Below are 25,587 nucleotides of genomic sequence, written 5' to 3'. Positions count from 1 at the left end.
AATGTATATCATTATCAGCTATTACGGACATTGAACGTGAGATGGCTGAGACGACCGCGCGCCACCAGACAGAGAGCAAGACTGATATTTACTGAACGCAGAACGAACCTCGCAAAAGACTTTTAAAAATGCCGGTTGAACTAAAATGCTGCGTGAGCTCAACCAATCAGCATGTTCAGCGCCCAAGTCCCGCCCTCAAAAGTTCCTGAACTTTGAAAAAGTACTACCTCGCGAGCAGGGCCGTTTGGAGGGGGAAATATTTACCCGGAACTTCATTTAGACCCTGATTCCTGCGGTCTAAACACACGAAGTACCACCCAAAGTTCCTAGTTCCTGGGTAAAGTTCCTGTGGTGGAAACGGGGCTTTAGTAATGCCTGAACCTCGTCGTCGGCCCATCGGTCGTTTTTTTTAAACTCCGTTGTTGCTTTGAATTTGACTGGCTATCACCAGACCAAGCACAATTTAAGATTGTTCTGTGGAGTCTGCTCTGTATTTTCTACTACGTGATCAACAGGCATTATTTGAATGACTCTGTATGCAATAGGATAGTCCTTCAACCAATCAGACTACAAGAGGAGTGATCAACAGGCAACAACCCATCGCTTCTCTATCCGTCATCATGTTAAACCCCCCAATAGCGTGCCAGGTGGATAAGCCTGTCTGTGATTGGTTCCTGCAAAAGTGTAACAGAAGCAGTAGAAATGAATGTACAGGTTTCCAGACTGAGTTGCCGGGCGAAATCAAATGGCCGGCAGATCAGGCTGGGTTTACCTAGTCTAGATTCAAATAGCAAACGACTCTTACTGCACGCACTGCAACAGACTTTTAAAAAATAGTGGTTGAAATAAAATACAGTATCGAGTCGACCAATCAAAATGCAGGGTGAGCCCAACCAATCAACATGTTCATGTTCAAGTCCCACCCCTGAAAGTTCATAAACTTTTGAAAAGTACTACCTCGCGAACAGAGCCGTTTTGAGGAGAATATATGGCCCCACTTTATATTAGGTGGCCTTAAGTACTATGTACTTACATCAAAAAATAAGTACAATGTACTTACTGTGTTCAAATTGAATTGCCAAACACCTTTGCTGATATTGATGTGGGATACGGGTAGAGTTAGGGACAGGTGTGGTGATATGGGTCAGTTTAAGGGTAGAGTTACCCCTCTTTCACACCGCAAGCGTGAGCAGTGCATGAGCTGCACGTCAGCGTAACTACACCGTCACTGCAGCTGCAGACGCGCGAGAGTATTCACACTGGAAGCGTTGGTGCAGCGTCTCCCACAATGCTAGAGCCTATAGCTGTCTGAGTATTACATACTAAACTAAAATCATTTGTATTATATTTTCTGGCTAGCTTACTTTACTTTGTATAATACTTTCACCCAAACTGAATTATTAAAACAAGTTTAAATGGGTAAATCTCCTACAGATGATTTTTATTCTTCGTTTTCTTTAATAACATCCAGCTATTGTTAAAACACACCACACATGCTTCTTGTGTGCATTTTGAGCGTTTTTTGTGATATTATATTTATTTTGTCCATCAAAAGTGTGCTTTCACTTTACACCGTGACTGCTGCAGACCGAGAGCCTGTCTGAGTATTAAATACTAAACTAAACTAAAGTTTATTATATTTTCTGGCTAGCTTACTTTACTTTTTATAATACTTTCACCCAAACTAAATAATTAAAACAAGTTTAAATGGCTAAATCTTCAACAGATATTTTTTATTCTTCGTTTTCTTCTCTGACATACTCCAGTTATTGTTCAAATACTCTACACGTGCTTCTTGAGTGCATTTTGGGCACTTTTTGTGTGATATCATATTTATTTTGTCCTTTAAAAGTGTGCTTTCACTTTAATTGAGCGTCAGGAGCGTCAGCAGCGCAGCAAAAATAAGCTCGCCGCCGAAAGCCCCGCTTCACTGCTGCTCACGCGACGCTCCTGCTTGACGCTCACGTGCTGCTCCTGCTCCCGGTGTGAATGCACTCGTTGATTAACATGGGCGGCGGAAAAAAAATGCGCTGCTCACGCGGCGCTCACGCTTGTGGTGTGAAACGGCCGTTAGGTGTAAGGGAAGTGCCAACTGTGTAATTACAAATGTAACTAAAGAAATTAATTACATACGTAATTACATGCAGGTCTTTTTAAATTTTCAAAGTACAATGTAAAAACATGTATCTACACAATAAGTGCATTGTATCAAATGATTAATTAAAATGTTAGTACATAGTAGTTAAGGCCACCTAATATAAAGTGGGTCCCAAAATATTTCCCCTGAACTTCATTTAGACCCTGCGGTCGAAGCACACCGAATCCCATCCCAAAGTCCCTCGTTTCTAGGTTCCCACAGTGGAAACGTGGCTGAAGAGAAGTGGCTTTCTGTGCGCGCGCTTTGAATGTGTGTGCAGCACAGAAAACACAGCACGTTTTTGATCATGTAATCACTTTTTCTGTGGGAACACTTTGAATGTGTGTGCAACACAGAGAACAGCATGCAGTTCATATTAAAATGAAAAAAAAACGGTCACTTTGTCACATAAAGACTTTTTGTTTGTTGTACAATAGAACCCACGGTCTCAATCTCGGGAGGAAGGCGGAAAACTCCAGATCACATGGGAGAATCCTAAAGAGCTGGAGCAGTACATCAGCAAACTGCAGAGCGCCGCAGAGAGACTCTCCACGGAGAACCGCAAACTCAGGAAATGGCACACCGACTTCACTGACAAGGTGATCTCACGCTTTCCTCTTCCTCAGGCCTTCAACCTGACCGTGTACGTTTCGAGCATCGAGGCACAAATGAACACGGAAGAGCTGGCTGACTGGCTTTGTGTGTGTTTTATACAAGCAGCAATCTCCCGCGATCTCTCTTGAAGCCAATACTGAAGTAATGTAAACTGCATTTCCTAAACTGGCCACTAGGGACAGGCTCCAGAAGGAGCAGAATCTCATTGAGCCCCATGTTAAAAGTCCCACCTTTACAGCAGAAAAAAACATGTTTACAGCCTGGGACAAATTGTGGTTTTGGTCTATATGGCTAATTTTGCTCTTCATGACAACTGTGAGGGGGTGAATGTTTTTATAACTCATTCGTTTACGTTATATAAAGCCTTAAAGTTCTGCATAATTAAGGGCGTGGTTACTTTGACTGACAGGTGGATAGCCATTTATCTGCCGTCTATAGTCATTGCGTCACCTCAGCTCCGTGCACATCCCGCCTCTTTGCCCAGTAATTTGCGATGACTCGCTAGCAAGATGGCGACTGCCAGCTCATCTCTACGTCCATATTTATATACAGTCTATGGTTTTATAGGTGGTGTGTCTGATGGGAGTGGATCTCTTGCGTCAGCAGCAAAGATGGAAATATGGTCTTCAGGATCTCAGGACTGGATTTGCCACACTGGAGTCTCAGGTGATCATGATCTGCAGAGTGGCGGCTCGCTTCACAGTAAATGCTGCCCCATACAAACCCATCTCTGCTCTGAGTTTAATCTACATCCTCTACAGTAAATGAGTTTAGTATCTGAATGAATAGATTCCTTCAACGTTTGACCCTTTTGAAAATAAACTCAAATGTTTTTTTCCCGAACCCAATGCAGTACCAACATTATTTATTGCCTGTGGTGGAATGTAACGAAGTACAAATACTTCGTTACTTTACTTAAGTACATTTTTCACGTATCTGTACTTTACTTAAGTAGAATAAATAGTGCATACTTTTTACTTTTACTTCGTTACATTTTGCAGCAATTATTATACTTTCTACTCCACTACATTTCTACAACGTTTCGTTACATTTTCTGATCAGTTTCAGGGCTCAAGATTAAGGCTTGCCCGGATAATAATATATAATGTACGTTATAGGCTAATGAATTGACGGTTGCGCTGTTGAGGCTCGCGCAGCCTCTCGAGGAGAAATGGAAACATATCAGCCCCGCTCACACAAAGAAACTCAGTAACATACTGCATTAAAAATTCAAAATGTTTAGTTTTTATATTTTATAACAGTTAAAAAAAACATCACATGACATGACCAACAAGTGTAGTTTTCCTGAATACCATCACGACAGAAAATATGACTCTGATTTCATTTGACAGTTCCATAAACAATTAACTAACATCAAGTCACTTACATTTTATTGATTGCTTTATTGCTTTTGTTCTGTTTCAGCAGCGAAAATATTCGAAAATCAGATTTCCACATCCGAACCATAACGTATTGCACAGCAACAGTTCGTTACTGAATCAAAGATTCAATGCCCTATTCATAAACGACTGCCTCATTTATGAACGAATCAGCCGTTTGAACGAACCGACTCAATGACTCTCTCATAAGGATTCACCTGCCGCCATCTACTGGTGGTTTAGTTAACTTTTTTTAGTTAAAACAATCTCATAGCATTATTTAGTGCAGTTGTAATTTTTCGGTGTTAATTATTGTAACAAAGTTCGATAGTATGAGGAAGGAAGAGGACACGGGGGTCGGCTGGACGGTTGATGCTTTATTTATTATAACTCAAAACTTCAACAACACACACTGCGGTGTGGATTCACATAAACACACGATCACTTCCGGGTCGGCACTTCCGGCTTCCGGTAACTCAGTCTCTGTGGGGGTTTGGCATCAACCGTCCGAACTCTCTCTCTCCCTGGTCTCTGGTTCCGCCGAGGTTTTATACCCTCTCCGCGCTCATTACTAGAACAAGAGACAGGTGTTATTAATCTGCGTCCAACCCACTCACTTACCGCTCGTCCCGCGGCTCTCTCTCCCGCTGCAGACCTCGCTGAACCACGCCCCCCTTGCCACAATTATTTAATTTGATTGGTAACAACCCTATTGTATCTTATTCTAATTTAATTTATTAATCAAATTTAAGAATATAAAGGGAAAGCTGAAGCAAAGCCTATATTTAATAAGATTAGGGGAAAATGTCCTTTATAAAAGGTAAAAATATCATAAATATGAAGATTTAAATACATCAAAGCTGATGAGAATGTTGCTTCAGAAAAATGACATTTAACTTTGCAGATAAGCAGAATTGTAAGTCAGAGTGTAAACTAGGCAACAGATGGTAAGAACAATTACATTAACCCAAAACTAACTCAATTAAAATGCCACCGCTCATACTGTTTTCTTCTTTTTAATTATTAGAATTAGACATTAAGAGAATACTTTTTTATGCAAGTACTTTTACTTTTAATACTTAAAGTACATTTAAAATCAGGTACTTTTTACTTTGTACTTAAGTAGGGTTGTTGTTGTAGTACTTCTACTTTTACTAAAGTAAATATATTTCTGGTTACTTGTACTTTTACTTAAGTACTGAGATTCAGTACTTCCTCCACCACTGTTTATTGCACAAAATATCAAAATGAACTGGTCGAACAATATGCAAAAGGAAAACATCAGCCAAATCAAGTTTCAAAATGTGTCTTTGACAGAAACTAAAACTGTTACAAATCAACAATTACAAAACAATTTTACCTTCGGGTACGAAATAAAGATACCTTGACCTTGACCTGTTAAAAAAAGAATTGTCTGTAATTGAAATAAAGCTGAAAAAAACAAATATAAATATTAGCTACAAAACTTTACTTAAAAACATCTAAAAATCATTAGATAAAAAAATATGAATAATTATAATAATAATTTCAAGCTATGTAGAAATATTAATCTGCTCTGAGTTAAGGGCGCTTATATTGTGCGTTTGGGAACACAACATACGGCAACAATCTCCCCAAAGTTGAAATGAAAGTGCTTATAAACCGGATTTTGTCAACAAAAGAAAAGTTTAAGGGCTTGTTTAAATATTACTATTGTAATTTTATAGTTGTACTGTAAATAAAATTATTATTACATTATTATTTGAGTGATTTAAAAAAGAAATAATAATATGAAGAAAAAATCTCCCGCTTGCTGTGCTTGTTTTTCTAGGGTTGCACAAGTTGGCCAAAAATTGTGTGATTTTATATATCAATATGACTATAATTATAAACATCATTAAATAAAATGTAACAAAAACCCCTAAAAAAACAGATGCCTTGTTAGGTGGCATAATGTGTGTGTGTGTGTGTGTGTGTGTGTGTGTGCAGGGGATTCGTACAGGAGACATGAGGGCCTGGCGTCAGCACTGGAACCATCAGCTGTATAAAGCTCTGGAGCATCAGTATCAGGTGGGACTGGAGGCCCTCAACAAGAACCTGCCGGAGATTAACATCGACCTCATCTTCAAGTAAGAGCCTCCTTTCCTCTTGATATGTTTTTAAAGGACTGGTTCAATCATTTACTCATGAAAACTGTCATCTTGTGTTTTTATTAGGCAGGGGCGTCTGCAGTTCCGTCCTGCATTTGAAGAGGTCAGGGCAAAATACTACCGCGAGATGAAGCGGTTCATCTGCATCCCGAACCAGTTTAAGGGCGTGAGCGAGACGGGAGACGAGCCCATATTCACCTGCATGATCGAGCGCAACGCCAGCGGCTTCTTGACCATCTTCAGTAAAGCTGAACTCCTCTTCAGTCGACTCACACAAGTGCTGGACAAGTTTACGGTACGCAGACTTCGCTTCTAACACTAGTGAGCTGTCAAACTGGGTGATGTCCATTAGAAGGAAAATGCATTGGTATCTAATTATTCATAAACATTTTCTTTATTGAGTTTTAACATTAACAAAAGAAGAAGAAAAAAGAGAAAAACACAAAAAAAAAATTGACCTACTCCAGCATTAATAGGGAAAGAATCAGTTATCTTTAAACGTTAGTGGCTTTATGAAACATGAGTGATCCATATGAATATGACATTAAGCAAAAAAAAAAAAAAAAGATAAAACTGCTAGAAGAGGCGCATCTTCACAAAATACATAATTACATATCACAGGAATAAAAAATACATAAATAAATAAATAATAATATAAAAAAGTAGAGGAGCTAATGTTAGTGGTGTGATGGGAACAAAAAGTCATAGACATAAATAAATACTTAAAATAAATAATAAACCAGGATATAAAATGGTGATGATCTAATTATTTATAAAACCATTTTTGGGGCTGTTGCCTTCATATTTAGGTTTTCTTATTCAACAGAAAATTGTTGGGAAATATTACCTTCGGTCTCAAAGTTGTTATACTCTTTCTGATCCATTTGTTAGAGCTGAACTAGGAAAAAGGGCTTTTGAATATGCAGCACCGTCTGCTTGCTATCTACTCCAAATCACATTGAAATGACAAACTCCGGTTTATCTGGAACACTTTAAATCTATTATTCGGTCACTTGAAGAAGACTCAATGATGTGCAATTGTTTTTAAGTGTTTTAAAAATCGTCTTGTTTGGTCTTGTAAGTTTGTGTTTGTATCTGCTGCCCATTCTTGGCCAGGGGCCTGTACCATGATGGTAGTAGGGTTGCCACCTGTCTCTGACAAAAAACCTGGACATATGGAATGACCAGTGCCCGGTTGCATAAAACTCCTTAAGTTTTTCCCTTAAGTATGATACTTAAGGCGTGATTTCCCCTTATCTAAGGGAATGATTTAAGGGTGTTGCATATAATCCCTTAAACGGTTCTCTTAGGTAAGGGACGCCGCTAAGTGTTTCACGACTGCGACCCAGGTTTTACCGTTATAAAATTCTATTGTTGCCATAGACACGCTACGCTGGCGGGTTAGAGAGTGAAGCTCAACAAGAGGAATATTACACGGAGTGAGAGAACATTATTGTCTTAAATCAAATAAAAATGATCACTGCTGAGGATAAACGATTTGAAGATCACGACAAAATAAAATAATATGCTTGGTAACGTTATTTGTTTCACATGTTAGACCGTCTAAGCAAAAATCAGCTTCAACACCGGCAGAGCGCCAGCAGCACGCCAAACCATGCAGCAAAGTGAGGTTTTATTGCTTCTTTGTTAACAATTATTTTAGTCTATTGTTAATTTTACTTAGAACAGCCTCGATATAATTTTTAGATTTTTTTCATTATTCCTTCAAAACACTTGTGAATTGCAGAAAGACGCAAATATCCTCTCCAGCCGCGACAAGAGAAAAAGTGCTAGAACTGCAAAGAGACATCCTACAGAAGACAAAACTGCAATTAGAGATCGAAAAACTTAAAAAGGAGAAGGAAAATCAAGACCTTTACAACTTCATTCTTAATAACAAACTAATGCAGCTACAAAGTGAAGGAAAAATAAAATGCACATCAATTGAGGAATTTTTTTTTTATGACAGATCTGACAGGTTTTGTATTTATTTATGATTTATTTATTTATATTTCATTTATTTATAATTATGACTATTGTCCATAGGCTACTAGCTAAACTAATTAAAGAATGCATTTACGATGGCATCTCTGACAACAAATCCAGCCCGTTGAAAATCTTGTTGATTTTCTTCATGAGCCTCTTCTGCTTCTGCTTCTTGAGCCTCTTCTTCGACATCATCTCCCTCTTCACAATACATCTTTGACATGTTAAAAAGAACAGCGCTGGCGACAATAATTCTGCAGACGCGCAGCTCGCTGTGGAGACAGTGAAATCTCCGTTTGAGCTGTCCGATCGTCCTCTCAATTATAGACCGTGTGTGTGTCAACGCATTGTTGTATCTTTCATAGGATCAAACGATGACCATAATTATCAACAAGTCAAAATACATTTTAATACATTGATAATTTCTAATTCTGCACACATGGTCACACACTAGCTGCACATTAACAGAATGGTAATTTTTTCTGTTCTTCATGCGTGCGGGGAGCCTGAATTCTGACATGTGTGCCATCGATTACACTTATTCGAGGAAACCCCGCTTTCCGAAAAAAGAGGTTTGAATGGCATCCAGTTCAACACGCGATGAAAATGTCACAGTTTGGCTTAAATGACGGCAGAGAGTCCCTGCAACCCGGTAAATAACTACTAACTGACGATTTATGAACATGGAAAACATCTCCCACTACAGACTGGAAACTCCCAGTTGCAAAGAACCGAAGTGCTATAAGCAACTGTAACACAGAGGGTAGTGAGTGGTTACGCTGGGTAACATGATCAAGATCGCCTTCCAGTTTGTTAGCGATCTCATATATCCCGCGGCGATCAAATCTATATTCGCGAAGCAGTTTTTCATCGCTAAGATGGTCCAGAGGAATCTCTCTATCGCGAAAAATTCGCCTAGGCACATTTACATCTTCAACAGGATCAATAAACTCAGCAATTTTTTTCTCATTAATGTTCGTCAACTCTTAAGGTAAACTTTTCCTAACCTTAAACTACACTTAGGAAAATGACAGTAAAGGGGCTTTATGCAACACTTAACGGTTTTTAAGGGATTACTTAAGTGAAAAATAGACATTTGAGGAAAATTCTAAGGGTTTATGACGTTTCAGTTTAAGAAACCCTTAAGTGACACTTAAGGGTTATTTTATGCAACACCCTGAAGTTTAAGGGAAACCTAAGGGCGATCTTAAGGGAAATTTTCACTTAAGGTGTTTTATGCAACCGGGCATTGACCGACCGCTTTGCTCACAAGTGAAAATGTCCATTAGACATTAGACCCATAAGACAAAATTGGCCTTTGTGCAGTTAGATAGAGCATAGTCATGACTCATGAATATTTTAAACATCTCAAGTATTCTCACTTATCTTACTTAACTTATAGCTTACCTGATTGCTAGATACTGGTGCTCGTGCTTGCTTTTGCTTCCTCTTTGCTAAAGAAATAAGTAGAGGGATGACACTAACAACAAACGATGTTCACGACGTACAATCTTCTTCACTGCTTCAATTTGCCGCCTGTAGTAACTGGCTAGCTGCCAAGACAGATGCGCTAGATGACATAGCCTACGTCACGTCATACGACACACCCGACCGGTTCCCGAGCCAATTATAGCGCATTCTACACACAAGAGACACCCTATGAGAGACACCGATTACTCTGTGCATAATGCATAGGCTATTTCAATTGAGAAAATAGTGAATTGAACATACATAATCCCTTTTGAAAACCGGGACATTCAGTGTCCCGGGAGAGTGGATAATATTCCCGGGACAGGTTATTAAAAAGAAGGACAATCCCGGTAAAACCGGGACAGGTGGCAACCCTAGATGGTAGTTTAACAAACTCAGGGTTACAGGATTAGTTTTGAGTTGACAAAACCAAACCATTGTATTAAGGCTTTGTTGGTCCCATGATGCTGATCATCAGCTTTCTCTGTCAACTCAGGCTTTGATCCTGAGTTCAGGAGTTTAGCTGTGACATCAGCAGTGAACAGCCAATCACACGCTGTGACATCAGCAGTGAACAGCCAATCACACGCTGTGAACAGCCAATCAGCAGTGAACAGCCAATCACACGCTGTGACATCAGTAGTGAACAGCCAATCACACGCTGTGACATCAGCAATGAACAGCCAATCACACGCTGTGGAACTGAGATTCACTTCTCGCGAGACAAGCAGTGAGATTAATTTCTCTCTTCTGCTGAATATCACATGAAAATATTATTGAATATTATTGAAAAATAATAAGAATAAAAAAATATAAAAAAACACAGCTATGAACAAAAGTTATGAAGTTAGTTTAGTTGATATAGAGAAAATGTAACATTTAAGCTCAGTAAGCTTCTTTTTTTAAGTTTTATTTACTGATTTTAAAGCTTATTTATATGACTTTATAGGTTATTTATATTAATTTTTACAAAGTTCCTATTAATGATTGATTAACTAAAATGATAAATGTGTAATTGATTAAGGATATAATAATTACATAAATTATCTAAATCATTCAAAATTATTATCATTATAAATATGCATTGTAAAAAACCATTTGCTATGTAATGTCCTTTAATTTGCAGCAGAAACAGGGGGAGTGACTTTATTGCGTCAGAGGTGTGTCACTTTACTCACAGCCGATTGGCCCAATTTCAGGTTGAGATCTCTTATTCAGAACATAACCTGCCCCAGAGCAGGTTACCCGTGGAGCTTAAGTTACTATGGACATGAACACAGCTAAAAGCCCAACCACTTTAATGGTACCTAAAACACAGGATTGGCACAAACTAAGCCTAAACAAATCTGGCTAGCCAGCTAAACCGGCTTCATGGTACAGGCCCCAGGACTCTCCTGTGAATTATTCTGGTTAAATAAAGGTCAAATAAATCTTTTTTTTAAAAATAAAACCGTCACTGATGCACCAATGAGTAAGATTTTAGCCTCCGTTCAAAAGTTTGGGGTCAGTAAACGTAATACTTTTATTCATCAAGGATGCCTTAAATTGATCAAAAGTCACAGTTAAGACATGTATAACATTTCAAACAGTTTTATTTAAACAAATGCTGCTCTTTTGAACTTTCTATTCTTCAAAGAATCCTCAACAATAAAACATATCACGGTTTCCACAAAAATATGAAGCAGCACAACTGTTTTTAACACTGATAATAATCATAAATCCTCATATGAGAATGATTAGTGAAGGATCATGTGACTCTGAAGACTGGAGTAATGATGATGAATTCAGCTTTGATCACAGGAATAAATTACACTTTACTATATAATCACAGAGAAAATGGTTATTTTAAATTATAATAATATTTCAAAATTTTTACTGTATTTTTGATCAAATAAATGCAGCCTTAGTGAAGCAGAAAAGTTCCGGTTTAAACTTTTGTACCGTACTTAAGTATATCCTAAAATAGATAAAGGATTAATATTCTCTTAAAAGTGTTAGTTGAGAGAAATGTTGATTGTAATAAAGTTCTGGATAATTAATGCATGCATGGTGGATTCCAACTGTATTAGAATATTAGAACATGATGGGAATTTCTGCACATAAAGGTCATGGACTGAAGTCACTTTTACAGTGATGTTCTAGAAAACACCGTGAACACCCACCCACACACACACACACACACATCCAGTTTATTAGACATTACCTGCAGCTTAAAAGGTTAGTTCACCCAAAAATGAAATGTCTGTCATTAACTCCTCCCCCTAATGTCGCTCCACACCCGTAAGACCTCCGTTCATCTTCACACACAGTTTAAGATATTTTATATTTAGTCTGAGAGCGTATGCAAGTGTATGCACACTATACTGTCCATGTCCAGAAAGGGAATAAAAACATCATCACAGTAGTCCATATGAGACATCAGTGGGTTAATTAGAGTCTCTTGAAGCATCGGAAATACATTTTGGTCCAATGTTACGTCCAAGGAGTATTGATTCATGATTCGGATTGTGTGTCAAACTGCTGAAATCACGGGACATTGGCGATCCGAATCTTGAATCAATACCCTGATTCATAACTGTTCAAATCTTTATTTGAGGAACCCGGAAGAGAAGACAATGCTGAATAAAGTCGTAGTTTTTGTTATTTTTGGACCCAAATGTATTTCTGATGCTTCAAGAGACTCTAATTAACCCACTGATGTCTCATATGGACTACTGTGATGATGTTTTTATTCCCTTTCTGGACATGGACAGTATAGTGTGCATACACTTGCATACGCTCTCGGACTAAATATAAAATATCTTAAACTGTGTGTGAAGATGAACGAAGGTCTTACGGGTGAGGAGTTAATGACATACATTTCATTTTTGGGTGAACTAACCCTTTAAGACCGAGCGAAATGCCTACCTAGACATGTAGAATGCATCTATGATGCCCAAAATGCAAGTTTTTTTTCTTTTTCTTTTTTAAAGATATAACAAGTGTTAGCATCTATGTATTGTGTTTTAGCAAACGTTACAGTCTTCCATTCTTGAAATATGCTGACCGCTTTCAATTGTGGTTTAGACCAGCGCACACTATGCCAAAGGTTCTTGTGCTTTAGTACTGTCACGGGGAATCCCAGCCCACTCGCACTCAAACTCACTTCTGATTTCTGCCGCCCACACAGAGGGGAAACGGGCCGAGAGCTTCCTCTTTATCAGCGCGGCTGGGATCTGAGATCTGTGTGTCTGCTAACAGCAGATGTCCGATCAATGGGCAGGTGCTGCTTTAATTAGCCGTATAAAACGCTCTGTTCACTGACGATGATCCATCATCGTAGTTTTATTAACTTGCACAAGTCAGACAAGTTGCCTACTGTATGCAAAATTAAGTTGCGTGTCCTTTCCAAATCTGAAATGACAGCTCAGCTCTTCGCTCATTTCATCACTTCCTAAGAACGCGACCTAATAAAAGCTTTTGTATAAATGTGCAAGTGGTTTATTTCAGTTTTGCTCGATTGGAGTTTTTTATGTGGCTAATTGCAGAAGGGAAGGGTTGCAACCTACATTTTGACAATTCCAACATGTAACAAAATAACGCATCCTCTACAAAAAATGAGTTTAGTATCTGAATGAATAGATTCCTTCAACTTTTGACCCTTTTGAAAATAAACTCAAATGTTTTTTTCCCAAAGCCAATGCAGTACCAACATTATTTATTGCACAAAATATCAAAATGAACTGGTCGAACAATATGCAAAAGGAAAACATCAGCATAATCACGTTTCAAAATGTGTCTTTGACAGAAACTACAATACATTTCGGTAATTGAAATAAAGCTGAAAAAACTAAATATAATTATTAGCTAAAAAACTTTAATTAAAAATATCAAAAAAACATTAGATAAAAAAAATACTAAACTTAAATAATTATAAAAATAATTTCAAGCTAAGTAGAAATATTAATTAAAAAGGAATAAAAATGACATAAGCATATAACAAAAATATTCGTTTTTACTAAATTTAAAATGAAACCTTAAATACTATTATTAGTAGTATATACATAACACTAAATAATTAACTGGACAGTTAATTTTGTGAATCCATATTTAACAGTCTGGGTTGTAGTTTCTTTATTAAGAAAACTTCTCTATTCATTTATTATTATGTAATTTTGTTCAATTGCCCAGTTCCTTCAATGCAGCAGATGAATTGCACCACCTTAGTGTGTTTAGAATGCATGACCTTTGACCTTAATACCTTTTTAAAGTTGTCTCAAAGGATTAGTTCACTTCACCCCAGTGCCATCCAAGATGTTCATGTCTTTCTTTCCTCAGTGGTTTTTTGAGGAAAACATTCCAGGATTTTTCTCCATATGATGGGCTTCAATGGCAACCAAAATGTTGACGGTCTAAATCAATGGAGTTTCAATTTATATACTTTTAAACCACAACTGTTGGTCTTGTGCTGGTCTGTGATGCGCCAGGCATTACGTAATCACATTGGAAAGGTCATTGTGGTTAAAAAGTATATCCATGTTTTTTTATAAAATGGCCGATGGTTTCACTAGATCTGTTCCTCGTCTGGGATCGTGCAGAGCCTCTGAAGCCCTTCTTCTGAAACTGCATTGATTTGGACCTTCAACATTTTGGTTCCCATTGAAGTCCATTATGTGGAAAATATCGTAGAACAATGTCCTCAAAAAAACTTAAATTCTTGTTGACTGAAGAAAGAGAAGACATGAACATCTTGGATGACATTTGAGGAAATAAATTATCAGGAAATGTTCATTTTGAAGTGGACCCATCCTTTAACTATACATAATTAGTCACGTTAATTATTTACATTTTAGCATTTCCCTGACGTCTGCGACCAACCGGTTAAGACCCACTGATTTGATTTTTAACGTAGCTCGTAACAGACGATAGAGTTTGTAGATAAAATTCCACAAGATAAGTGAAAATTGGTGTAAGAAACTCTCTCGGGTGAATTTGAATTCAGAATCTGAATGAATTCATGCATGTGATCTATAACATCAAGCCTCTTGAGATGTTTGCAGGGGGATTATTTCTAAACCTGTTTGCCTGTGTCATTGTGGTTAAAAAGAAAATATGACCACAGAGACAGCGCTCATAAAGATTATAAATGATATTCGCTTAAATACTGATATAGGTAAAACATTAATTCTGGTTCTACTCGACCTCAGTGCTGCATTCGACACTGTTGAACACACCGTACTTCTAGACAGGCTGGAAAACTGGGTTGGGCTTTCTGGGATGGTCCTCAAATGGTTCAGGTCATACTTAGAAGGGAGAGGTTATTATGTGAGTATAGGAGACCATAAGTCTGAGTGGACGTCCATGACATGCGGAGTCCCACAAGGGTCAATTCTAGCACCTCTCCTGTTTAACATGTATATGCTGCCACTGAGCCAAATAATGAAAAAGAACAATATTGCTTACCACAGCTATGCTGATGACACCCAGCTCTACTTAACACTGTCACCTAATGACTACAGCCCCATTGACTCCCTGTGCAAATGCATTGATGAAGTTAACAACTGGATGTGCCAAAACTATCTTCAGTTAAACAAAAACAAAACCGAAATCACTACATTTGGAAACAAAGATGAAATTCTCAAAGTGAACGCATATCTTGAGGCTAAAGGCCTGATAACAAAAAATCAAGTCAGGAATCTTGGTGTGATTTTGGAGTCAGACCTGAGTTTCAGTAGTCATGTCAAAGCAATAACTAAATCAGCATACTATCATCTGAAAAATATTGCAAGGATTAGATGTTTTGTCTCCAGGCAAGACTTAGAGAAACTCGTTCATGCTTTCATCACCAGTAGGGTGGACTATTGTAATGGCCTTCTCACTGGCCTACCCAAAAAGACCATTAGACAGCTGCAGCTCATACAGAATGCTGCTGCCAGGATTCTGAGCAAAACCAGAAAATATGACCATATCACACCAGTCCTCAGGTCTTTACACTGGCTTCCAGTTACATCTAGGATCGATTTTAAAGTACTATTACTTGTTTATAAATCACTCAATGAGCTAGGACCTCAATACATCGCAGATATACTGATTAAATACAAACCCAACAGATCACTCAGATCAGCAGGATCAAGTCAGTTAGAAATACCAAGAGTTCACTCAAAGCAAAGAGAGTCTGCCTTTATCTATTATGCCAGCCGCAGTTGGAACCAGCTTCCTGAACAGATCAGATGTGCTCCAACAGTCGCCACATTCAAATCCAGACTCAAAACACATCTGTTCAGCTGTGCATTTACTGAATGAGCTCTGAGCACTGTATGTCCGACTGATCGCACCTTATCTATGCATCATTTTTTAAATTCTTTGTTTTAGTTTTAGTTTACCTTTTTTATCAACATTTTATTATTTTTAATTCTCTTTACATTGTATTCTTTTTCTTATGCATTTTGCATCCCTATTTTAATTCATTTTTATGTTAAGCACTTAGAATTGCCATTGTGTATGAAATGTGCTATATAAATAAACTTGCCTTGCCTTGTGTGTGTGTGTTCAGGACTGGGTGGTTCTAGGGCAGGTGGATGTAGATGTTCTGGTGGAGAAACACCTTCACAGTGTCCAGGACTGGGAGAGAAACTTCAAAGCTCTCAAAGCCAAAGGGAAGGAGGCCGAGCGGCTGCCCAGGTATCTGCCTGTGTGTGTGTGTGTGTGTGTGTGTGTGTGTGTGTGTGTGTGTGTGTGATATCGCACACCAATGAGCCAAAACATTATGATATGTCTGATATGCTGTTGGTCTTCTGCGTGCTGCCAAAACAGCGCTGACCCGTTGTGGTCTCTGGCACTAAGACGTCAGCAGCAGATCCTTCAAGTCCTGTAGGTTTAGAGGTCAAGCCGCTGTGGATTGAACTTGTTGGTCCAGCACATCCCACAGATGCTCGATTGGATTGAGATCTGGGAAATTTGGAGGCCAGGGCAACACCTTGAACTCTTCATCATGTTCCTCAAACAGTGTGTGCAGCGTGTCAGGGTGCATTATCCCGCTGAAAGAGCCACTTCCATCAGGAAACACCAGTGTCATGAAGGGGTGGACCTGCTATTCAATAATCTTTAGGTAGGTGGCACGTGTCAAATTCACGTCCACACAGCATTACCCAGTGTGTCACACTCCCTCCACCGGTGATCCTGAAGCCGTCACTAAATGATCCGTCCATGAGATATAAGAGAAAACTGGACTCATCGGACCAGGTGACCTTCCACTGCTCAGAGGTCCAGTTCAGACCCTTGCGTGCCCATTGTTGGACAGGGGTCATCATAGGCTCTCTGATTGTGTGTTGTGACACATTCCTCCCATAACTATCATTAAAACTCTGTGTGACTTGTGCCACAGTAGACCCTCTGTTGGCTCAGAGCAGACAGGATAGCCTTCATTGGCCTCATGCATCAATGAGCCTTGGGCGCCGGTTTGTGGTTTGTCCGTCCTCAGACACTGTTGGGGAAACTCTCTGGACTGCTGACCGGCAGCGACACACACACCGCTCCAGAGATACTCTGACCCAGTCGCCTTTCCATAACAGTTTGGCACTTGACAAAGTCGCTCAGATCTTTATTCCCACTGATTATGAGAACGGATTGTTTGCTTACCATCTAATCTACCCAGGCCTTGTTAGGAGACGATCTTTCCTTCACCTGTGACTGGTCATAATGTTTTGTCTCTTCAGTGTATATATTCTGTGTGTTTGATAAGTTGTGCTGCATTTAATAGTATGCGTGTGTGTGTGTGTGTGTAGCACAGAGAAGGTTGACTGCATCACGGTGAACTGTGAACCTGTCAGAGTAGCCGTGGACGATCTCATCCAGAAGTTGTTTGACGCTCTGCTGACATCCCTAAGGAGATCCATCCAGGGTGAGAACAGATATTCACATAAAAAAACACACACTTTGGTAGGGGTGGCACGGTACATGAAAAAAAACGAAACGCTCGGTTCGCTTGTCTCGGTTCGGAGCGTGTGTGTATGTTACCTCAGACAGTGGGAATCCTTTTCGTGCAAAATAAGAGGTGTGTGTGGACCATAGGTGTGGACATACAGTAAAAGACAGATAAAGGGTTAGTTCACCCAAAAAGGAAATGTCTGTCATTAACTCCTCCCCCTAATGTCGCTCCACACCCGTAAGACCTCCGTTAGAGGTTAGATCGGGCTCAAAAAATCAAGCCCGACCCTACCCGAGCCCGTGCACGATGTGTCCGAGCCCGGCCCGGCCCGACACATTAATTGTAATTATGAGCCCGAGCCCGATTTAAACCCGACCATTGTTCAATACGTGGGCGTTTGATGAGAACGAGCCTGTAATGAGCAAAGCGCAGCGAAACGGACTGGTGAGGCTCATGATAAAACTACATTTAGTTTTCAGTTTTCTCCACAGCGACTGTACTGCCGAATAACATTTTGTTGCAATATTGTCATGTTTAACACTTTGAAGCTGCTTTGAAACAATCATCATTGTAAAAGCGCTATAGGCTATGAATAAAGCTGACTTGACTCCGCTCAATAATCCGCAGGCGCGCGCTCTTGATCCGCTCACCGGTAAACTGATGTTTGCTCAAATCCAGCTCAGACATTTATCTGTAGCTTACTTTGTTGTTGCCATTAAACAATGTGTTTTTTCCTTCATATTTATGTTTAAATATTATAATATTATTTTTACATGTTTCATCTGATTATGATAAGTGAAAAGATGCGAGTGGGTCAGAAATGATTTTGGTGGTTATATTTAGTTTAATATTAAGTTTTGTTTTGTTGAAATCATTTTTTTCGTTTTGTTTAAATTGTATCTTAATTTTAAAAAAGGTTTCTTAGACCAATTGCCTGGATTTAATAAATAAAAAGCAAATAGCAGAATAAAATTATGAGGTGAAGTCGTGGGAGTGATCGCTTTCATTCCTCATGCACTGGAGCGCGCGTCTCATAAATAAACCCAAACTCAGCAGGCTATACTTGCCTCACAGACATGAGAAATATGCGTATAGAAAGCTTGAAATGACCACTTTTAAACGAAACGATTCGAAGATATTTAATTAAGCAAAGTGCAGTGTTCACGAGCAGCTCTTGACTCAGAGCGTTTCTGTTTATAATGCTGCGCTCCATCACTGCTCGAGCTGTGAGTTTAACACGCATTTTTACACTAATCCTGACTTGTGCAGCTTTGTAGCCTACACATGTTTCTTAGTTGTTGTATTAGTTCTTACTTTGCTAAATATATATAATTTCTGATTATAGCATAGCTTTCTGCCCACCCAATTAGACTAGTAAAGTAGGCTAATGATTAAAAAAAAAAAAAAACGCTTGATCACGGGCCCGGCCCAACCCGACCGGAGGATAGTGCAGGGAAATCTCAGCCCGACCCGGCCCGCGGGTCGGTTCGGGTCAGGTTCGGGTTCGGGCTCGGGCAGAGAATCTAAACTCTAACCTCCGTTCATCTTCGCACACAGTTTAAGATATTTTATATTTAGTCCGAGAGCGTATGCAAGTGTATGCACACTATACTGTCCATGTCCAGAAAGGGAATAAAAACATCATCACAGTAGTCCATATGAGACATCAGTGGGTTAATTAGAGTCTCTTGAAGCATCGGAAATACATTTGGGTCCAAAAATAACAAAAACTACGACTTTATTCAACATTGTCTTCTCTTCCGGGTTCCTCAAATAAAGATTTGAACAGTTATGAATCAGGGTATTGATTCAAGATTCGGATCGCCAATGTCCCGTGATTTCAGCAGTTTGACACACAATCCGAATCATGAATCAATACTCCTTGGACGTAACATTGGACCAAAATGTATTTCCGATGCTTCAAGAGACTCTAATTAACCCACTGATGTCTCATATGGACTACTGTGATGATGTTTTTATTCCCTTTCTGGACATGGACAGTATAGTGTGCATACACTTGCATACGCTCTCGGACTAAATATAAAATATCTTAAACTGTGTGTGAAGATGAACGGAGGTCTTACGGGTGAGGAGTTAATGACATACATTTCATTTTTGGGTGAACGAACCCTTTAAAGTGGAGTGCTGCAGGTCATGTGACGTGTAGAAATGGCAGGTGGGAAAGATGAAGGCTGACCGGAGTTGGAGGATGCGCCAGCGCCGTATAACTTCGGCTTTACACCGCATGCGCAAGCAGTGTGTTAGCAGGGCAGAAGAAGTGTGTATGGAGAGTGGGAGCCGTGTACGCCCGTTGAGCATTCACACTGCCAGCGTTCGTCTCGCGCAGCTGATCCGCGGCTCGTGTATTGCAAATACAGACGAATATCGTCCATTCTGTCACCTTTTCTCCTCCGACACCTGTCGTTCTCCTGCTTTGATATATGATGGACAGAATATATCTGCTGCAAATGCCACCGTGTTCCCCTCTGTCCCAAACATGCATGCATATAACATGTTGTATATAAGTATAGTTCACTTGATAAATGTAACATTAAAGTTAAGATAAGCTTCTAGTTTTAATAATTTAAACAGGCCTTTGAAGCTTGGGCAAAAAGCTGCTCACGCTGAATTAAATCCCCAGTGCTTTCTGATCCAAATTGACATGATTACATTAGAAATGTCACGTCAATGTGTCAGACAGCGTAAGCAGGAGACAGCCAGTTAGGAAACAACTTCTACATGATATAACTTTTTTTAATACTTTATCCTGTGGATAATTAAACTATATATCATATGCTGAAGTAAATTTCTGGAGTGTTAACAATTAAAAGAAAAAAGAAAAATAACAGTACAGAACCGAAAATCGTGACCCTAAAACCATGATATGAACCGAACGGTGGGTTTTGTGGACCGTGCCACCCCTACACTGTGCTCAGATTGTCTTAAAGACAAGGCATGCATCCTTCAAACCAGTGTTGTTAAAAATATAGTGTTGTGAAATAAAGTATTAGATGTAGAGCTTAAAAATGTTACCTTGGCAAGCACGTACTATAACACAGATCTTTCCACTGGTGTGTAGGAGATCAGATGGTGCAACACTGACCTCTGCTGGCTGTGTGTGTGTGTGTGTGTGTGTGTGTGTGTGTGTGTTTACCTATTTAAAACAACTGTTCTGTGTGTACACAGGTCACATTCAGGCTATTGAGTCATTTGTGAGCGGTGCAATGGAGACATTGTCCTTGCGTCCCGAGAGCATTGATGAGATTGGAGACGCCAATACCAAACACAGCCAATTACAGACCCAGAAACCTGAGGTAGATCTCTTTCAACACCTTCATTCAATTCATTGTTGGGTAGGAAATGTAGCTTGAATATGAGCCATGTTGCGGCTTATTCTAGCCAATGTTGTGCTGATGTTGTTTGGATGTTGTGTGCAGGTACTGCCTCAGTTCCAGCAGGCGGAGGAGAAGAACAGGCTGTTGCGCTCCGTGGCGGGTGGAGGTCTAGACACCATCAGCTCCCTGAGAGCCAAATGGGACAAGTTTGAGCTCATGATGGAGAGTCATCAGCTCATGATTAAAGAACAAGTACAAACACACACATTTTTGTTTACTTTTACTTATTTAATTTCAGCTAGTTGCCAAGGCAAAATTACATTTTCAGAATTTTAAAGTTAAGATAATCAAATTACTAAAACAAGATAATTAAAATTAAAAATTAAAAACCTAGATAAAAAATAAATGTAATAAATAAATAAAAGCCAATTAAACCTAAACTTTGAACAAAAAGTTAACAGAAATGTAACTAAAATAAAAACAGAAAATATTATAATAAAAATGAATGAAAATATTTAAATAGTCAGAAGTCTTTATATATATATATATATATATGTGTGTTGTGTGTGTGTGTGTGTAAATAAAATATTACATTTAGTTGAAGTGACTACAACAAAAACATTAATATACATTAATAAAAAATAAATATACATATTAAAAATAAAAATAAAAACTTAAAATTACTAAAACTTAAATTAAAATGAAAAATAAAAACATGTAAAGTTTTTTTTTTTTTTTTTAAAGGTCCCGTTCTTCGCGATTCCATCTTTCAAACTTTAGTTAGTGTGTAATGTTGCTGTTAGAGCATAAATAAAACCTGTAAAATTATAAAGCTCAAAGTTCAATGCCAAGCGAGATATTTTATTAAACAGAAGTTCCCTTTTAAAGCCTACAGCGATCGGCCGGTTTGGACGACACCGCTGCACTTCCTGCTGTGATGACGTCACTAGAACCGTTTGTTGACTAAAGCTCCGCCCACAAGAACACGCAAAATAGGGGGCGTGGTCTCGTTGAGCGCGCATTCAGCGCATGCATCGCCCCGTTATGGTAAGAGGCGGGACCTTTCCGGGCAAAGTGCGCTAAGCTGCTGTCCAATCACAACACGGGAAGCGCTGGCCCAATCAGAACTCGTTACGTGTTTCTGAAGGAGGGACTTCATAGAACAAGGAAATCATCAGGCTGTTTTTAGGACAGAGGAAACAGCGCTCTACAGATAAGTCAACTGTGTGAAAAATACTGTTTTTTTACACACGAAACATGAACTCATGTTATATTGCACACTGTAAACATAATCAAAGCTTCGAAAACACGCGAAGAACGGGACCTTTAAAATGACACCTCGGCCTTTGAGTCAGAATGATCTCCGTTGTGTTTTTGTGAGGCTGTAAACACACACTTTTTCTCAGGTGCAGGTGATGAAAGGGAACGTGGAGTCACGGGTGCAGGTTTACCTGCAGGACCTGCAGAAGTTCAGAGCTCGCTGGGACCAGCTCAAACCCGGCCATGACATCATCGAGTCAGGTGACCACGAGGCTCTGCAGCGCTGCGTTCAGAATATCCGGGACAGACGGGCCGAGTTCGACGAGCTGGAGAACACACGCAAAAAACTCACGTGCGTGACTTCGCTTCTGCGCTCGCAAGCGGATACACTGCAAAAAATGCTCTTCTTATTTAGTATTTCTTTCTTGTTTCCAGTCCAAATATCTAAATATTCTTAAATCAACATGTATTTACTAGATCAGTAAAATGACATAAGATATTTGTTCTTGTTTTCTGGGGACAAATATCAAAATGAAGTGAGTTTTTGCTTAGAACAGGCAAAATGATCTGCCAATGGGGCGAGAGAGAAAAATAATCTTATTTCTGTTTGGGACGGAAACAAGAAACAAGATTATTTTTTTCACCCCATTGGCAGATCATTTTGCCTGTTTTAAGCACAAACTCACTTCATTTAGATTTTATTTTCAATAAGACAAGAACAAATATCTTATGTCGTTTTACTTATCTACTAAATGCATTTTGATTTAAATATTGTTAGATATTTAGACTAGAAACGACAAAATTACTAAGTAAGAAGGGTAACACTTTATTTTAAGGTTCAGTTATTAACTATTAACTAGTTGCTTATTATCATGCATATTACTAGGATATTGTCTGTTTATTAGTACTCATAAAGCACATATTAATGCCTTATTCTGCATGACCTTATTCTACATCCCTTAATCCTACCCAATACCTAAACTTAAATGCTACAAAAACTACCTTACTAACTATTAATAAGCAGTAAATTAGGAGTTAATGTTGGCAAAAGTAGTTAATAGTGAATATGTGTTCCCCATACTAAAGTGTTATCGTAAGAAGAGCGTTTTTTGCAGTGTACACGTAAATGTGTGTGTTTTGTGTGTCGTAGGGAGGACTGCGAACACTTTAATTTGAGTCCTCCTGACGCGTCTCTGGCTTCCGACACGCTGAGGGATCTGCAGGAGTGTTCGGAGATGTGGGAACTTTACGAGGAGTTTCAGCGGAGACTGGATGAAAACGCTGAGCAGGACTGGATTTCCTTCAGGTCACGATCATAGAAACTCGTCAGAAACTCCCACAGCGAGTCTTTGGCTGCATTTACACTGCATGGTTCACGTAACTCAATTCCGATTTTTTTCTCTCATGTGGCACAGATCGGGTATGACGTGAACGTGTAAGCAGGAAAAAAACGCATCGATTCCGATATCCTCAGATCAGATTCAGGCCTCACTCATATGAGGTAATAAATCCGATTTGAATCGGATATGTGCATTTGCGTCTGCCATGTAAGCGGTCAAATCGGATATTCCCCAGTAAATGCGAGTCGAACGTCATTGAAAAAGGTACGGAGGCGAATGAAGTCAACTTAGGTGGACACAAACTGTGATCAAGGGCCATTGTTGTTGCCAAGTCTGTGGTTTTTCTGCGAAATTGGGCTACTTTAACACAGTTTTGAGTTGCAATTGGGTGGGTTTTGTTGTGAAAACCTGGCCTCTTTTTGTCCGCCTTACGAGAGAAATGTTTTGCTGACCTTTTAAAGGTTTGGAAAAGTGCAGACAGCAAAACATTGTATAATCATTTTGTCTGCGTGCATTGCATCTTTTTTACTTCCTTTTCCGGTTAAGAACGTCTTGGGCTGCTTCTTCAGTGTATAGTGTAAATGCAAATATCGGATACGGGTCGCTTTTAAAAGATGATGTAAGCGGGTCGTCAAAAAAATATGGTCACCAAATCGAAATTGTGCATCAAGTCCTGCAGTGTAAATGCGGCCTTTGTGTCTGAAACACACACATCCAGCATTGAGCAACACGTCAGGCTTTATCTGTGTGTGTTTTCCCTGCAGGAGCAAGACTCACGTGTTCGAGGAGTTTTTATTCGCGTGGCACGACCGTCTGAGGAAGCTGGAGGAGCAGACCAGCATGTCTGTCAAGCTGCAGAAGGAAGTGGACAGATTTAAGGTCACATGGGTGGATTATTCTGGTTGTTTTCTGTGGAAATTCTGTTGTACATGCAGGATGGGTGTGTGTTACAGCTAAAATTAGTGATTTTACTAATTTTGTTAGGCTTGCATTTTCAGTAGTGGGAAGGAAGCGCAGCTGTTTTATAATAGTCAGATTTTTCCAATTCTTCTTTTAATAGCTAATTTATTATTTTAATACATCGGTATAAAATGTGTATATTGCGGTATGTTAATATATAGCACTATTGACACTTCAGAAATGCATTAAATTAAGAGCAGCATGTGTTGTTAAAAAGATTTATAAGTGCAATATATCCTGAAAAGGAAAACAATTACTGTTCCAATAGGGCTTCTAAAAATTATTTGAATTATGATTTCTTTATTAAATGTGTATACTTGTAGATGGGCAAAAACAGGTGTGTTAAGGATGAAGCTTTACAGCGGTGTGTGTGTGTCTGTGTGTGTGTGTGTTTTAGGCCGTAGTTCCAGTGTTAAAGTATGTGCGCGGGGAGCACCTCTCTCAGGAACACTGGCTGGATCTGTTCCGGCTCATCTCTCTGCCCAGAGGAACCACACTAGAGAGACTGCAGTTCAGAGACCTGCTGCGAGTGGCCGACAACATCATAGACAAAGCCCTGGAGCTCAAGGTACACACGCACAAATACACTATCAAAGCACGCACGCACGCACGCTCGCTCGCACGCACGCACACACACACACACACACACACACACACACACACACACACACACTCACTCACTCACAGACACACAGGCACTCACTCACTCACTCACTCACTCACTCACTCACTCACTCACTCACTCACTCACTCACTCACTCACTCACTCACACACACACACACACACACACACACACACACTCACTCACTCACTCACAGACACACAGACACATTGGAGACGGCTTTGCTCTTTGGTTTGATGTTTCCAGTGCTGCATATACGCCTCTCTCTCGTTTTTCATTATTTCTTTGATTTCTGCAGATTTTACAGGAGCAGTGGTATATGCTTTGTTCATCAGTTCTGACACCATTACACAGAGATTACTTTTCTGGGTTTGTAGGGCTTTAAACTGAAGATCATCTTTAGAGCTTGAGTGTAGGTGGATCCAGAACTTCAAGGCTCTTTTTTTA

General features: G+C 39.4%; 1 protein-coding gene across 1 annotated transcript in view; it reads left to right on the top strand.

The window, feature by feature from the left end:
- The window catches only part of dync2h1 (dynein cytoplasmic 2 heavy chain 1), a 159,740-nt gene that overhangs the window by 18,541 nt on the left and 115,612 nt on the right, over positions 1-25,587 (top strand). Inside the window, exons 15-26 of the mRNA XM_067451365.1 lie at positions 2,575-2,736; positions 3,320-3,418; positions 6,100-6,239; positions 6,327-6,555; positions 16,249-16,376; positions 17,480-17,595; positions 20,809-20,936; positions 21,060-21,209; positions 22,364-22,569; positions 23,368-23,523; positions 24,322-24,436; positions 24,915-25,085. Coding sequence (XP_067307466.1) covers positions 2,575-2,736; positions 3,320-3,418; positions 6,100-6,239; positions 6,327-6,555; positions 16,249-16,376; positions 17,480-17,595; positions 20,809-20,936; positions 21,060-21,209; positions 22,364-22,569; positions 23,368-23,523; positions 24,322-24,436; positions 24,915-25,085 — 1,800 coding nt within the window. The remainder of the gene's footprint in view (positions 1-2,574; positions 2,737-3,319; positions 3,419-6,099; positions 6,240-6,326; positions 6,556-16,248; positions 16,377-17,479; positions 17,596-20,808; positions 20,937-21,059; positions 21,210-22,363; positions 22,570-23,367; positions 23,524-24,321; positions 24,437-24,914; positions 25,086-25,587) is intronic.

This window comes from Pseudorasbora parva, chromosome 8 (genome assembly GCF_024679245.1).
Source record: "Pseudorasbora parva isolate DD20220531a chromosome 8, ASM2467924v1, whole genome shotgun sequence".
NCBI classification, from domain to species: Eukaryota; Metazoa; Chordata; class Actinopteri; order Cypriniformes; family Gobionidae; genus Pseudorasbora; species Pseudorasbora parva.
Note: the sequence above shows the minus strand (reverse complement) of the source record. Positions and strands in the feature narration are given on the sequence as shown.